Source organism: Acanthochromis polyacanthus, chromosome 14 (assembly GCF_021347895.1).
Source record: "Acanthochromis polyacanthus isolate Apoly-LR-REF ecotype Palm Island chromosome 14, KAUST_Apoly_ChrSc, whole genome shotgun sequence".
Lineage (NCBI taxonomy): Eukaryota > Metazoa > Chordata > Actinopteri > Pomacentridae > Acanthochromis > Acanthochromis polyacanthus.
The window spans coordinates 33350363-33367332 of NC_067126.1; the positions used below are offsets into that span (position 1 = coordinate 33350363).

At 41.1% G+C, this 16970-nt stretch overlaps 1 protein-coding gene across 3 annotated transcripts in view; it reads right to left on the bottom strand.

Moving 5' to 3' along the window:
- Window positions 1-16970, bottom strand: part of gpm6bb (glycoprotein M6Bb) — a 32031-nt gene that overhangs the window by 2459 nt on the left and 12602 nt on the right. Inside the window, exons 1-7 of one of the 3 annotated variants that reach the window (XM_051959263.1) lie at window positions 14660-14806; window positions 5047-5233; window positions 4126-4282; window positions 3763-3931; window positions 2205-2278; window positions 2047-2112; window positions 138-1622 (exon numbers count right to left, since the gene is read on the bottom strand). In XM_051959263.1, the coding sequence (XP_051815223.1) occupies window positions 1542-1622; window positions 2047-2112; window positions 2205-2278; window positions 3763-3931; window positions 4126-4282; window positions 5047-5233; window positions 14660-14708 (783 nt within the window). In that variant the 5' untranslated portion in view covers window positions 14709-14806 and the 3' untranslated portion in view covers window positions 138-1541. Of the gene's footprint in view, window positions 1-137; window positions 1623-2046; window positions 2113-2204; window positions 2279-3762; window positions 3932-4125; window positions 4283-5046; window positions 5234-14659; window positions 14818-16970 lie in introns of those variants that run through there. The other 2 variants (XM_051959260.1, XM_051959262.1) reach the window with 2 other exon arrangements.

Genomic DNA, 16970 nt, shown 5'->3' on the forward strand with positions numbered 1-16970 from the left:
AGAAAGAGCCAGAAGTTGTGCGTGCAAAGCTTTAAGTGGCTGTAAAAGCTGGTGGTTAGTGCAAAAAGCATGAGTGAATCTGACCCTGCTTCATACTGTACCCATTTGAGTATTGTAAGAAATAGACCAGGTAGGGATACTTTTGTAAACAAAGATTGTTTATTTTATATAGAAAGTAGAAGCTACAGTCTTGAAAAACTTAGGAGAAAATTAAATATATGAAATATGGAGAATAAGTAACTATAAACAGATCAAAGAATCTGGAAATTGTAAGCATGCAGGCTCAGTGTTAAAGATAAAAACAAATGGCTCTTTAATGGCACTTTGAGAAAGAAAAAAAGGAAAATGTATGAAACAAAAACGACTTCATAGCTGAGGCTACAGCAGCATCAGCTCTCATAGAAAAAAAAAATACATTTACTCTACTCTAAAATAGGAGGATTTCTGTTTCGTTTTATAAAATACATGGAATTAAACTGAGGCTTAGGGCCTCATCAGAAGTACACCCCTGGTACTGGCCTAACCCTTCATGTGTGCTATGCTAGGTATGTGCAGTTATTTTGAAATCTACAATCCTCAACTGGTCACCATAATACTCATCAGCATAATACAGTTTTAGTTCAGTTTAGAATCCAACTTGTGACCAAAACATAATAATAATACTGAAGGTTTTCTGTGTTTTGAGGGTTGGTAGCAAAATTTTAAGGCTAAGCAAATAGAAATAAACAAAGAAGGCACTTTGCCACTGTTGCAAATCCTTAAAAAAAAATGTATCACTAGAATTCAACCTCAGCAAAACGTCTAAGCTGGCAAATCAAAAACATTAAGCCTGAGAACATCTTCAATATCTGTCATCAGATGTCCACATGGACTAACTTCAGAGCCTTCCTACATCACTATACTGTACATCTATATGAGCTTGGTGCAGTCTATGTCTTGATCACACCTCAGGATGCCAATTTAGATCATTTTCAAATTAGTGTGTTAAACCTGCACGAGTATCTTACAACTATGAGGGCCTCAGGAGTTTGTGCACAAATTCGCATTTCAGTTCTGACTGCAGTCGACTGATGCTCGTCAGCGTATACAAGGCGAAATACTGCGTGCTAAATACTGTGTGTTTTTCTTTTTTTTTAATCTAAGTTACTCCTGCAGTCGATGCAATTGCGCAGGCCAAAACCAGCTTCACATATTACGAATATAAATAACACTATTGTGGATTTCTAGCTGTGCACGTTTCTCTAAAATCTGAAGCTGACAAATGTCTAAAAGTGAGTGCCAAGGAAAGCAGAACAAACCAACTAAACACCACCCCACTCTGAAGACAACTTTCATCAGGTCTCCTCAGACAAGCAAAATCCCTGGATACCAAAATGCTAAAAGAAGCATATAATCAGCTATTTACACATCATGTGATTACTAATGGAGAGATGTTGATTTTTCTATTCTCAGGTTGTTGTTTTTTTAGTTCATTTGTTGTCAGTGGCAACTTCCTCTACTCAGCGCAGCCTCAAATGGTGCGCTGTGCTCTTTAAAACAGTTTAAAACTTAGTGCAGCAGTCTTCTCGACTCTTAAACTTCAAAACAGCAAAGTTATAAGTGGTAGCCATCATGTAGATCAGCTGGTGGAAGAGAACAGAGAAGGTGGTAAGAGCACATGCCGGTGACCTCCTCGTCACTGTGACAAGTTAGCTCATCAGTTTTCAGCAGTAAAAGGTAAAATATTAAGGAAGTATGATTTAACAATATCTTACTTGTGTTTTTATGGTTTTAAAAAGTGTTATTTCTGACAATTATAGCATAAAAAGGCAAGCCCAAACTGCACACTGCTCCAAACATCCTATAATAACAACAGGGCCGCGTGCATCTAAGCAGATGGTAAACAGCAAATGGAATTCGAAGAAAGGCCTACGTGTAATCATCCTCGGCGCGGTTACATAAACCGTATGGGAATGAGAAGAGGAGCACTTGACACATGATCTGCTGATACAAACCGTGCAAAGATGGACTAAAGGCAGAGGATGGAGAGACTGGAGGGAGGCTTACCAGAGCGATCACAGTGGCTCCTGCCCCGGCACACGCTACGATGTACAGGTGATAAGACAGGTAGAACTGAAAGAGACAACCCACAGCGATCATTCCTCATCTCACACTGCTCTGCATGCCTGTGTATAAATGCGTGTGGATAGAAGACAGCATCTCACCTCGCTGCTGTTGCAGATGTCACTTAGCGTGGTTCCGCAGGCTTTGCCCGGTGTGGCGTTCCATGGGATAATTCCTGAAACCAGAGAATTAACAGGTTTACTTTTACACCCAACAAGTTGCTGCTGTCAGTGTGATCCATGATCAGGGTCAAGACACAATTGAAAGACTTTTGAAGTCCATGGGATATATCTTGCATACATTTTTATTAAAAGCAAAATAACTATAATAATAATAAACAATAACAAACTGAGCTCATTCAGAAATTGTTTTGATTGTGTTCTTTTTATTAAGTTGAGATAATCATGACAGATAGTTCTTTTTTGGCAATATATCAAAATTTAGATGGAAAAAAAGTAATTGTATTTGTGCCCGAAAAATCACCTTCAACTAAGTTCCCCGTTACAAAAACATCTCTCAAGGAAGTGTGTTAACTGCAGATCACATGACCTGCTCCACATGATGTCATTTCCTCCTGAAGAAAAAAACTGGTAAGACTCCAAGACTTTCTGAGTTATTTATTTATTAACAGTTTTACTACAATATCCTTATAGATAACTTTAATTTTTATCAATTGTATATATAATATTTAGAAAAATCTTTCACTAAAAATACCATGTGGTGTTTGGTTATAGGCGGCCATGTTGATTTTAGGCCTGAAAACAGCAAAAATGTCAACGATGATACAAAAAGTCCCACAATTATATATTGACTCATCAAACCTATGAAGTACAACACTTGAGCCACAGCCTATTGAGTTAATGTCCACTGAGTGAGTCCAAAAGTGCAAAAAGATTTAATGGGACACTCTTTATCATCATAAGAAGCTCTATCCATCCTGTGCAAATATTTGTGTAATGTCTCTAGTGGCACTGCAGTGGCTTTCCATAGTTTGAGAAAACAACGCTGGAAATGCCATCAGGTTCATCTCACCTAGGGCTTGGAGACATCCACTTATAGAGAAAAGTTTGCATTTCAATGTGGGAATATGAAATAAGGAGAGCATTTACCAGCTGGAGAGGGTCTAATGAAAGCTTCAGTCAAGCTGCATTACTGGAAATGTAGGACCGGTTTGTTTTAGAAACTGCAACAATATTGACGATTGTTATTTTAATCTATCTCTTGCAAGTTTCTAAAGTTTATGGCAGTGCAACAAGTTGTTGGAGTACTTCAAGGAAGACACACAACTGTGGAAAAAAAATCCAGCAGTACTGTAAGGATACAACAAAAGTGTGTTTTCTCATGAATTAATTGATAAATGTACTTTTCCAAATGACGTAAATACAACCAGGAAGGCAAATTATTTGTTGGTTGAGCTCCTCAATCAAAAGAGACATGCAACAGGTGATAAAGGCATTTTTTTAAGGATTACAGGGCAAAATTACAAATTGGAACCACCTAATATAGAGTACTGTGCTGGGTTGTAAGCCATCTGAGTGTCTGCACTAACATAAGTAAGTTTCTCCATTTATACTCTATTTAAAACGTGTAACCGATAAGCTGCTACGATTGTATTTGTTAATTGTCATCTCAAAGTTATTGTCAGTTCCGCTCTCTCACCGTACTGACGAACATCCACGCAGATGGAGTCGATGTTTGTGAGGTTGGCCACAGGAGACTTGATGGCAGCGCAGGTGGACCACATGTTGTAGAAGAGGAAGACGGGCACAGCAGAGAAGCCGAACACACCGAGCCAGGCCACACCCAGGATGTACGTGAGGAACACAAACTGACGATACACAAATGTCACATCATCGTCACACAACCGTGGAGCTAAATCCGTTGTTTTTTCCTGTCATATTTTATTCCGGTAGTGGACCTCAAGAGCTCATCTGCATTTTATGTTTTCAATCACATGGCATACGTTCTTTATTTTAAGCATGTGCTGTTTAAAAACACAGCAGTGTGGTTGTATTAACATACCATTCCACTGATGCAGCGTCCGCAGATGGTGGTCTTGAACTCGCTGTGCAGCTCCTTGACTGCGCTGGTGGTGTAGAAGCCCTCAGCGAGCAGGATGATCCCGTACAGGAAGAAAAACGATGCAATGCCATAGATGACATACTGCATCAGCTGTATTCTGTTAAACAGCAATGTCACACATACAGCTTAGTTTTAGCCAGTAAAGCTGCAACGGGTTAAATTCAGCAGGCAGGAAAAAAGCAAGAACTGATGTTTTTAAACCCCAACATAACACCTGGAGAGAACCGCTAAAAAGGTCAGTATAATAGCAGCATGACAGAGCACTGTGTGGAAAATAGCTGTAAGAATATGTTTTATTTGCATGCAATCCTTAAAACAAGATGGGACGGTTGATCATAAAAAGCTGGTTGTGAATGAGACCGTGTCCACATTTCTGGAAGAGGTGAGGAGAGACGCTAAGGCCAAATGGGGAGATAACAGGTGATGTATGTCTCTGGAAATCATCCGCCAAGAGACAGACGGCCTCTGCGGACATCTGAAATTAAACAGTGCACTTCAAATCCACCCCAACATAAAACATATGTGCAGCCCTGTCTCATGTCATTCCTCTTTTATTGTAAAAGGTCCATATTAGGACTGTTCTCAAGGATAAGGTGGACGTGGGAGACGATGTCGGCTAAAAATAGCCTACATAAAGTCAACCTCATTAAAAGAGCTGTCTGTCTTCAGTTTGGAATGCTCTTTACTGTCATGGTTACGCACCAACAGCAAGTGTAATGGATCCTAGTGTGATATCAAATCAGTATTATTTCATATAAACACAAAGTTTACCAAGACAGATAAGATTAAAGTGATATGTAAACACAGTTATCAGTTTAACCTCAGACTCCTATTCCAAGCGTGGAGTATGAGGTCACTTACACATTGGTTAGCATTTCGTGATCAGCGGTCATCTTAGAGAAGTGGTTTTCCAGAATGTTCACGGTGCCAGTGAGAGCCACATGGCCGCATCCGCAAAACAGGGCCACGCCGGAGAAGCAGAGGATGGTAGCCACCAGCGACGCGTAGGGCACACCGCCTAAACATTTGATGCAACACTCGAAGCAACCTGAGGCAAAAACAGAAGAAAAGGGATGAGTGTCAGTCATTTGTGAAACAATGTTGTGCACCAAATGGTTTAAAGGCCATTAAGTGAACTGATGTCAGCACCAACCAGCAGTTCCATATAAAGGACCATGGAAGCAGTCTCCTAATAATTAATCAATAAGACGAATCACCAACTCATCTACAATTAACACACATTGGGCAAGAAGAAGATGATCCCAATCATTCTGTGACTAATAACTTTTCAACAACGTCTCATCATCAGTGCTGCAAAGGAAGCAATGCAATCAGATCTGGTGCATCTGTTCAACAGCTTTCATTACAAGAATGTGCTCATTCTTGGTGCTTAATTTTCAAACATGTGCAGGCACCGGTGGAAACAGAGCGGCCTGCTGTGTGCCACTGAGGTTTTACAATCTACACCACTTTTAATGTTTCATTTGACAATTCATCACTGCACTTAAAGGGCACTAATGGCCTTCCACCAGGTCAGAGCAATGGGTGTCTGCCAAGCCGTAACGGAAATCAATGACAGCTAACCATGAGGGAAATGAAGTGACCCAGATGGGTCTGTCTCATCCAATGTGTTCCTCTGCCTGGTGAAACGGAGCCAGTCACCACAATGCACCGTCTGTGGACACATGCAAACAAGCCGCAGTGTGCTTCCAATCAGATCCACATGTGTCTGACAGGATGCTGGAGAGTCATAGGACATCCAGGTCAGCGGCTGTTTGTTGTTTAAACCTCGCACATATGTCTGATGTCACACCGCAACTACAGGTATTCATAGCTGTTAGAATCAATATTTTTACATTAACAGTGCATCCAATGATCGCGTGAAGTGACAAAGCTGACCCACACACATTAATCCTCAGCTCTGCAGTTTCATATCCTCTGATCACATGACAGGTTTCGGGAAAGACTCAAGTTTGACAAGCAGAATCAAAATTCCCAAGCATGACAAGCAGATCTTGCCAGATTGAAATCGCCCATCATCTAAGATTGTGAAATCGCTTTTTTTTTTTTTTTGGCTCACTGCTTCCCAATTTCAAGTGATGAAAACAGTGAAGCATCTAGCCAACGACGATGATTTTTAGCTGAGACCAAAACAAAGCGAGACAGACAGTGAAAATTAAATTTATGTGTCTGGTGCACAAAGGTTTGTCTGATCTCCAAACTGGTGTTAATATGGTTTCTGCTGGAAATATTTTAAAAAGAAGCTATTATTTACAATATTAGCACATTGGACTGCCCCAACTGCTCCAAACATCAGTTACTGTATGTTCAAGATGTTTGATAGGAACTTCACTGCAACCTTAGTGTGTGTTTTAAAAGATACTGTGTACGATACAGACATCTATATAAAAGTTTCCAATAAAACCTTTGAACATTGTGTTACACTGCAACAGCATGAAACACGAGTTCATTCAGTGTTTACTTTGGGGTACTAATGACGCTCTGAACCTCCAACAGTTATGGTGGTTTTTCATCGGTCGGGCTAGACTTGTTTCTCATTGCTTGCTCATTTTTCACTGCAACATAAAGTTCTGCACCTCAGATCAACATGTATTTTTGGTGAATTTAAGGTAAACAAATAAGTATATAGTTTGAGGTAAATGACATGGATTAAAGTGATTTTGATTAAATATCATCATTATAAGCTTAGATTCGGTTCCACTTCCTGACAGAATAACACGCCACAGATGAATGATTCGAGAATTGTTGGTAAGTTTACAGTTTCTGGCTCTAATAAATGCTGTAATTTCTGCAAAAAGAGGTCTTTGAAACCCAGCTGGTTTTGGAGTTCAGAAGATTAAAAGTAAAGACCAAAATATAGGTGATACATTCTACAATATGTACTGTAGTCATCTCTGAGCTTCTTCATGAACCTACCGCGGTAACACAAATAATCAGACTATTTCAACTATGTTTTTACACACAGTAGAAAAAGAAAGTCTGTGACTCAGCGTATTCAAGCAGAACTGAATTTTTCTTAAAGAAAAGAGACCAAAAACTCCATTCTCCTAGCTTGCCTCTTCCATGAGGTAAGGATCCTGAAAGTTCATCTGTGTTTGTTCTCTGCAATGTCACGACAAAGGAAATTAAAACAGATATACTGCTGCCGGACCAATACTTTTGCAGTCAGATGCTTGGTGCTGACTGTTTGTGTAGTACTGGGAGATAAAAACATTTCTGTGGCCTCGCTGAATGAATAGGAGTTGCCATGGCAGCATGTTAACCACAACTCAATGAGTGTGCCCACAGCAGAGTCGCTAACTTCTCCCGCAGCCCACATTTCTCCGATGAACATGTCGGGGAGGGAGAGTGGGTTGCCGGGAGTCGGATCACAGAGCTCCACAGGATATTGAGCCCAGCTGCAAAGAAAATACAGGCCATTTAAAGAAAGAGCTGCTCTTGTAGGAGATGTTCCTGTCAGGTAGCTCTGATCCAGTAGCAGATGTCAGATCAAAATCAAGCTGCCTTCAGCGTTAAAGACTGTGTGGGACTGTTTCCACAACCACATAACATAATTTCTGTTTAGAAGAGTTTCCATATGAAAAGTGTGGTTAGGTTTTTCTATCTATGATCAAATGAAATGGCACAAAAATAACAGATCCAGTAACAGCATCAGACTAGTAATTATGACTTCATTTGACATGTCATGGAAGAAAATCAGCATCTTCATCCCGATTCAAAAAGTATTTGCATGATTTTAAACTATGTTGGGTGCCATAATATCATCATGACATGCTTCTGTGATTTCTTGAATTTTAGTAGATCTGAAAATGAAAAAACTGTCTGAACACATGAGGAACACTGTAAAAAAAAAAAAAAAAGCTCGTAAATTTTATCTGTAAACTCTAAAACTGTTTTTGCATTTATTTCTCAAAAAGAATACCAGTTTTCACAGTTTCTACTGATAATGGAAACGACTGATTTATGTAATATTTATAACAAAACACGTGACAATTTTTGCATTTATTTCATGTAAAAAAAATACAGTTTGGATCTGTCAAACTGATGAACGGACATATGGTTTAATATCTATGACAGCTATGACTGGAATGTTTGCTAAAAATACACATATTAAAAGTTAAATACATTAAGTGTTGTGCTGATAATGGAAAAACGCTGTAATATTCATAATAGGTCACACAAACTTTATTTTATATGGCATTTTCATGTAAAACTAAAATTTCTTTAAAGGTTAAAATTTTACAGAAAAATATGGAATGAAGCACATTTTTAAAACATAAAATCTATAGTATCAAGACATTTCTTTACCGTAAATGCAGAAAATGTTTTACCGTGATTTTATGTTAGCATTCTGGCAACCACGGCTGCTGGAATTTTACTGTAAAAATAACAGTTTTTTTTTTTTTACCGTGAAGCCTAAAATGATAAGAAACAACACAGCCAAATATGTAATGTTTCAAATTCTTCAAAGCATCACACTGACCATGTTGCATCTCTGCTGTCCTGTCATGTAGAAGGTCAAGCTGGCACACCTGTACCTACCATGCTTGTCTAACTTGGTGCACTTACAGAGAGAAAATGTACATTATAGTTGAAAGCCACCAATCCGATCAATACGCCATCAGTTTGATTAGTGTCCACTCAACAAGAGCGAATTGCTTCTGAAGCGTCCATCTAATGTTGCTTCGGCATCTCTGCCTCTCTTCCTAAGCAGAGAAACCATGAGTCACCATTTGGGTGTTATGCTTAATAGCGCAATAAATCCCGGGTGGTATTTTCACAGCTGGACTCGGCATGTTGTCAGGTTAGAATAACTCTATTCACAAAGCTTTAGTCTAGGGATTACACATCAGGGAAGACGGAAATGGCACCTAAAGCCCAACGCCACCTTCAAGCAGCCTTGCAAAAAGTACCACAGGGACAGTAGTGTGCTCCCAAGTAAAGTAAGATTTGCTCACTGGATGGATTCAAAGCAGAGTGGGGAAAAACATCTGTGAGTTATGACGTGTTCTTAACTTGTAATCTGCCTATTTTAAAGCGGGCTGAAAGTTTAAAAATCCCTTCCTGGCACCAGATTTATTTGTCTTTTTCTCTCTTTTTTTGAGGCAACTTATGCAACCAAGAATGAGACTATAAGAAAAATACAATTATTGTCTATATTAGCTTATCACAAAAACTGGAAATGCTAAGAAAAGACTACCGTGGACCTCCTCCTGTACAGCTCCTTAATCAACATGTTGCATTTTGTTTGTTCAATCTCTACAAAAATCAAAGTGTGAGAAAAGCAGCTGCTTTTTTTCCCCACTATCTGACGTGCCCTGATGTCAACAACAACACTTCATCGGCTTCATATTTACCGGATAGATAAGAAAACACCATCTGTCTTCTCATCTCAACTCTCCGTAGAGACTTTTGTAATGTTTGCTTGAGTTACAAAAGAAACAGCCATTATCTAAGTGTACTGTGTGTGATTTCATAGTATACAGGATATTGCAGGGAACACTTTAGGTCAAATCATCCTCCTCCGTAGGGAATAACAGTAGGAGCTGGTGACTCTACTCTAGTAAACAGATCCTGCTGGCTTGTTCTGAGCAGAGAACCATAAATGAAAATCACACTGGGCCCTTTTCCTCTGATGATTTTCACATGCCCCTGACTAATACTCCTGGTTGGACTTCCAGCCACTTCAAGACACTCCACATCTCTTCTGCTGCAGCGCATGAATGAAAGGCGTAGAGTTGAGAGAAAGACAAGTTAGTGACTGTTGGTAATGACAATGTCTGGCCTCGCAGCAGAAGCTCGATTTGCCACGTCGGGATCACGAGGAGAGAGAGAGAGAGAAAAAGATGCTTGTGTGAGAAAAAAAGTGTGAGTGTGTCACATTGTGTGAGAGAAACCAAAAAGAAAAAAAAAAGCAGAAACAGAGAGAGAGAGTCCAAGAAGCCTTGATACAAAGAGCCAGTGTGTGCAGGCCGAGACTGTCCATCACACTGGACTCTCAGGGGCCATTCAGAATAGCAGTGAACCACGGCCCTGCTCTTCCGGCCCACAGGCTGGAGGCCCAGGACAAGCCCACCACTGAGCTCCATCCTGTGTGCCCCTCCAGCGCTGCACACAGCTTCGCCACAATGGGCCACAACAGCCTCTTCACACTCCAGGAGGATCCTGTTTGTCAAGGCATCTCAAACCCGTCAGTGTGTGAATGAGATGGCTCATTAAGACCAACATGAGTCGCAGGCAAAGCTGGCATACAGACCCAAGACAGACAAACAGACAGAGGCACGGCCCGACAGACACGAGAAAATGAGAACGAATCACCGCAACGCTGGATTACAAATCGGGCAAAAGTGGGAACAGCTTCTGGGACAAAGAGTTCCAGAAAGACATACGTTTACTGAGCGTTAGTTGGGTCATTTTGTAGTTCTTTTTGGAGCATTTTATTAGTGTATTAGATAGCCAGCAGTAGCTAGAGACTATAAATGAAGGACGTAAGAAAGGTGGAATAGCTCACAACAAAGATCCCTTACTTGAATCTGGAGAAGCTGCATCACTTTAAGGAAAAAGAGCACCTTAGTTCTTGCAAATTTGATCACTTATACGATTTTTAAACAGATTTAAAAGGACAAAATCTGCCTATATCAAATCACCTCATGCTAACTGACTGGAGGGCCTGAGGTCATACTTATTCCTTGGTTTGCCATCAAAATACTCTAAGGGTGCTTTCACACCTGTTAGTCCATTAGAGTGGTTCGTTTGGACACAAAAGTTGTTACAATGTTGCTGTTTTCAACTGGTTCAGTTCGCATTCACACCAGTGTTTTCGCAGTTGAACCAACTACGATGAATGTTATATCTCCCCCCAGTCATTTGGTGGCGCTGTTCACAAAATAAGGAGTTTTAGATGACGTAGGTGAACGTTGATTGGCGCAGCATGTGAAGAGGGAAAAATCCCGAAAGAAAACAACAGGCTGTGTTTATTCCATGGATCAAGGTTTATTTGTAAACAATGAACTATGCTCTCCTGTTCGTTCTTGTTGCCATATATTCGTATCATTGCTTTATGCAGCAAGCACAAATACTGCTGTTGTTCCAGCATGAAGCTTGCATTCCGTACGAGAACATTACACAGTCGTTTTTGGCACGGAGAAGATGCATTGCAAGACGTTATCGTTATCCCAAAATTCCCTGTGCAGGTTGCTACGGAAGCTCCCGTAGACCAAAAAGTCTGCTGCGCCGTCAAGCCGGTCCGAATGGAGACAGGTTTGTGTTCTCACCAGGAGCGAACCGAACTGGAGTTCACATAGAAATGGACCGAGACCACCTCCCGAAGGTGGTCTCGGTCCGGTTCTTTAGTCCGAACCAAAAAAATCTGGTCTGCTTTCACACCAGCCCAAACGAAGCGTACTTGCAGGTGTTGCGGACTCCAGTCCGCTTTACGCGGACCAAAAGGCATAGGTGTGAAAGCACCCTCAAATACCTAGGAATCTTAAGACTCTCCACTATACAGGAAGCAACAGGGGCCCAACAGCAAATGTTTGTCCTTGTGCTTCTAAACATCTTCGTATGGCCATGCATCGCTGCAGTTTGCTTGAACCTAGGTCATCATTAACCCCTGCAGCTGGTCCTGCTTCATCACCGCCCTCCCCTCCGTCCTTCAACCACCACCACCATCACATAAACACAGCCTGTCGTCACCATAACTGAAATCTTCCGACAGCTGTCATGCTCGCTAGAAAGTAGAAAAATGCTATATATTATCCCTCATTTGCACAGAGAAATCCTAAGAAGTTGTGACCAAGTGAGCCGTAGACATCTTGAAAGACACAGTTGAATCTAAAGTCCGCATCAGACGCAAACACAGACACAGCTACCCAAACAAAGAATCACATGCAGCATGCACATATACAAGCGGCCCATAATCATATGTACATAGAAATGTGTGTATATGATATGTAAACAAAGCCCACTCACACAAATAAACACACCTAGACACACACTATTTGCGATGAAGACATTGCAACTCTTCCATTTCCTCTTAAAGTCCTGAACAGCAAGGCGGCATCCAGCTCCATTAAAAGCACCATCCAGTTCCAGTCTAAAATCTGGGCCTCATTGCTAACAGATGTGTCTGTTTACAGCTAATGCTAAGTATTGTTGTTTGTTGCTCCACTGGGGCGAGCTGCCAAAGCACCATTTATGAGAAAGAGTCTCATTTTCCACACTCTCCGCTGAGAGGAGCGATACTTAAAAATGCTGTAATGGCCATAATGGCAGTTCTCGAGGGATAAGGGAGATCTGAGCCTGCAAATCTATCAAAAGTGGTCTCACTGTTTACTTATCTAACAAGAGAAACTTAAGCTCTGCCAGCTAATCGCTGTTGACTACAGCTCACCCGTGGCTGTGTGTGAAAGGAGCCGGGCTGAAGGAGACACACATGCAATAAGAGGCAATGACGGCCAATAAGGGCTCATAATATCTTTTTATGCGTGTTTGGGGACAAGAAGAATAAAGATGTGAACATGACTTGTCAAGTAAATTATAGGAGGGTAATGGTCTAATTAATTCTATTTATAAGCCAATATCATATACAGTGGGGGCTTTACAGGTCCACAGGTCCTCAAATCCAGCTTTTTAAGACAAAGACCATTATAAAATCGCCAGCTTGGGACCATTTCTGCATGTCGTTTCCAAACTTTCTTCCCTTTTATTCCTTGGTAGTTCTTTACAGTCTTCTTTAAGACGTAATATCTTCAGGATATTAAAAAGAAGTAGGTCATACAAAATAGTAAGACAAAACCTCTTGGGAGACGTAATTAAGAGATACTGCTGGCTGGCTGATGATATCAGGAGCTCTAGGTGGCAAATTAGCAGTTACAGAAAATAAACAGAACATTGTAGGATTTACAGGATTTCAACAGGGCTTGTGGTACTGCATGAAAACCCAATATAAGCAGTCCAGTACAATGAAGTCCATTATTAAAGTGCCTCTAAGTGCACTGATTTAGCCTTTAAAATCTCATCTCTGCATATCAAATTGCCTTTTTAGATGTATTTTTAAGGATGAAAAGAATGAAGTCATGCCTTTTAATGACTTAGATGCAACTCTGCACTGTTTGTAGATGTAACTCCACCAAAATCTTCCCATGTGATGCAGCTTGAGCACACCAGCTCACCCACAACTCTGATTAAACATTGTAAAAGTACTCTATGCAACACAATGGCAAAGTGTAATGTTCAAGTGTTCAAATGTTCAGTTTCCATGCTACAACTGGAAACTGATTCTAAAGAGAGATATTGATACAGAAAGAACCAAACTACAAGGTGACAGGGATGGTTTGTTAGGTTTGTTTCATATAAACCAGCCCAGAAGTCTGAATCCATGTTTTTGAGACAGTTTCCAACTAATGAATGAACAAAAATGCTCATCCATGGCGTTGAGTGCTAATTTAATTCACGGTATGTCTTCTAGCATATGAAACACACCATATGGACACGTTAATAAAGATAACTTGATTTTCACCAGTGGGGGTCTTTAAATATTACAGAATCCAGATAGAACCTATACGTATGATTTTGTAGTAAAATAATCCTGCTATAGTGAAAAAGTATTGCCTTAGCTGTAGAAACTATCTACTGCAAGAACTTTCCATTAGTTTTAAAGCATGAAACATTTTTATTTAAAGTAATTCAGCTTGGTTTTTTTTTTACTACAAACAGCCTCACCGAAACAACAATCTTTCTTGGTAACAGCTTTCTCTGTGCAGTACTTTACCTGCAACAGATGTTCAGAACAAAGAGCTTTACAAAAACTTCAAGGCTTCCTGCTGGTTCCTACAAGAAGAGGTTGGGCGAGTTAATGACTCTTCATCGCCCTCTCTTTAGGGCACACAGTCCTTATGAGTGCCTGTTTGCGATGCTGGTTCATTTATCTTTGTCCGTGCCACCCCACCCCACCCCCATCCACCTCATTAATCATCAGTGTCCTCTGATAGAACAGCTCAAATGCACACCGAGGTTTGATTGATCTGCTGTTGATTCTGCAACAGGCTCATTGTCCTTAAAAGTGACACTAGCATGATGATGACCGGCGGCAACGCTGCATCCCTCCTGCTGCAGGACAGAGGTCTGCTGAGAGCATCCCACAGATTTTAACTAATTAGATCATAAAACAAGCGCAGGCAGCATGCTGCAGACAAAACACACGTGAAGCGTGACAGCAGCGACAGTTTTGCGTATTCAGGGATGCACAGTTTTGCAAATGAAAACTTTTTTTTGGTGTGCATGAACACTGAAACAAGGATGCTGTTTCTGACATTTCAAAATTCCCCCACTGTGTAAAAATCTACCCAACTATTGTGTGAAATGAAACCAAGCAGGCTGGAGAAGGTTAAAGCCCCAGTAAACACACCAGTGAAAAGAACTGAACTGGCTCTTTGTAAGTGCTCGTTGGTACCTCTTTTGTCCTGCCTCTGCTCTTGGTTTTCTTCTGATTGAGTTTCCATGGTTGTTTTTCTTCCATCCAGCAAAAATGCTTTCTTTCAGCAAATTCTCTCTTCCTTTCTCCCCCTCGACTCTCTCCTCTCTTGCTCCCTCTTTCGCTCACTCTCCTTCCAGCATGTCTCTGCTCTCTAACTCTCTCTCTCTCTGCTCTTGCCTCCACGTTCGAGCTTTTTCATCTCATCCTGCCTCACGAAGGCACCCCTCCACAGTTTCTTTCCTTCTTGTCAGTGGGGGCTGTGCTGAGATTAGTGTGTGCCCTAACGAAAAAGTGAATTTGACTGTTTCGGGATGAAGTGTTCAGGTAGCACTGCGAATAGCAATCTGGAGGAGGAAACTAGGGACCTCTGCTTCAGCTGCGGGTGAAAACCACACTGTTCTGCTGCAGAAAGCCCATAGGCACACAATTACCTTTGTCTATTTCTCATCTGACCACAACCTAAGAGAGGGGGTTGTGTATTGCGGAGTGGTCGAGGTTGAGCCCTTCATCTTCTGATCTGCACCATATGCCCTCTGCTCCTGCCGCATACATTAGCAACCTCTGACCACTGCCTTCCCTCCATCTGGCGGTTTCAACATCATAAAGAGGAAACATGAAAGGAAGGCAGATCCACATTTCCTAAACATCGTCCTCGGGGCTGATGGAGACGACAGAGGAAGCGGCATGTGAAAATGGGAGAAACAGAGGGAACAGAAAACAGAGGAAACAGGAAAAAAATGTAGAAATTTAAGAGGGTTAAAGGAGCTGATAGGAGTGCGACGAGAAGAGCCAAGAGGATGACAGAATGTAAAACAAGTTGTTAAAAATAACAGAGACAGGGGAAGATGATTGATGAGAAGTGACCGAAGAAAGAGACAGTGAGGGAGACAGGAGAAGAAGATCTTGGCCGTGTTTGTTTGGCAACAGCAGGCCGGGGAGCCCCAGGGGCATGCTAATGAGAGAAAGGCCTTTCAGCGGAGGGGTGGAGGGGGAGTCCTGCTGGAGTGGAGCTGGAGTGGGGTCTTCTCACGGATACCAGACCACAGAGAGGAGGGGGGGATCAGCAGGGGAGGGGAGCCTCAGGGGTCAGGGAAGTGAACTTAGCGGGGATCCCACAACAACAAACGCAGCACTAATCTTGAAGGGTTTTTTTTTTTTTACCGCCAGCCCTGTAAAAAGCCAGGAGAACCAGCATCTTCCCTGTGAAGTTGGCCATATGTAGAGGTGAGGGTTGGCTGAACTCTGCATACATGCGCTTACCCCTAATTCAGCGTATGATTTCGACATTAGGAGATCAAGCATCAAGTGAGGTAGATTAGGCACAGGACTAGATGTATCACGCTGAGCCACACGGGACATTTCATGTTACTGAGCTCATCAGATATCAAAAGCCATCCAGTGACCCATCTGCAAACCTTTAAGAGCGCATGGACAACAAAATGTTTATTGCGCTCGTGTGAAAGGAAACTCAAAACATGTGATCAAGCCGGGTCAAAAAAAAAAGAAGTGTTTTTGTGCTTAGTTTAATGTATTCTCAATTCTAGTACCAAAAAAAGAGACATGTGGTTTTGATTGAAAATAATTACAAATGTACCCTGTGGACAAAAGTTATGTTTTTGGCTTTGACATCAAGCTAGTAAATGTTACTTTTCTTGTCTTTTTTTATTTTTAAAGCAAATAAACACAGAAGAACCAAATATGTTGCATCTGAGCGCATCTATTAACTATTAAAAACCTTCTTAGAAAAGTCGCACACTGCAAGGGAGGAAAAGTACCGCTGTAAAAGTCTAAAAAAGAAACTGAGCAAGCATAGTATTTGTTTACAAATATCTTTAATGACTTTGGTCTTTGGGGAAAATGCTTTTCGGCAACAGAGGATTTTTTTTATATATTGCAACACTTGCACTATGTGTCTACGAAGACTAGCAGCTAGTATTGAACATAAGCGTGCTATTGAGTCTTATTCTGCTCCTCGCCCATCTAAAATTGCTTCCCCTGCAGGTGATTGGACAGAAGACAATGCAGTGATTGCACAGGAGACATTGAAGAAAGGTGTGACTGTGTTTTGACATGAGAAGTTGGCTGTGAGGTGAGTCTGATTGACTATTACTATAATACATGTTGATTTGGGGCGCTTTAACAGCAGTTTAATGGCAAAAAAAAGTTCTGTAAAAGCACTCAATGAGTGATGAAAACCAAATGAACAAAGAACAAAACACTGATTGGACTCAGCTTTACTAAAAATCACTGACAGACTGAGCGGCTGTGGGAATAATCATGTGAATGT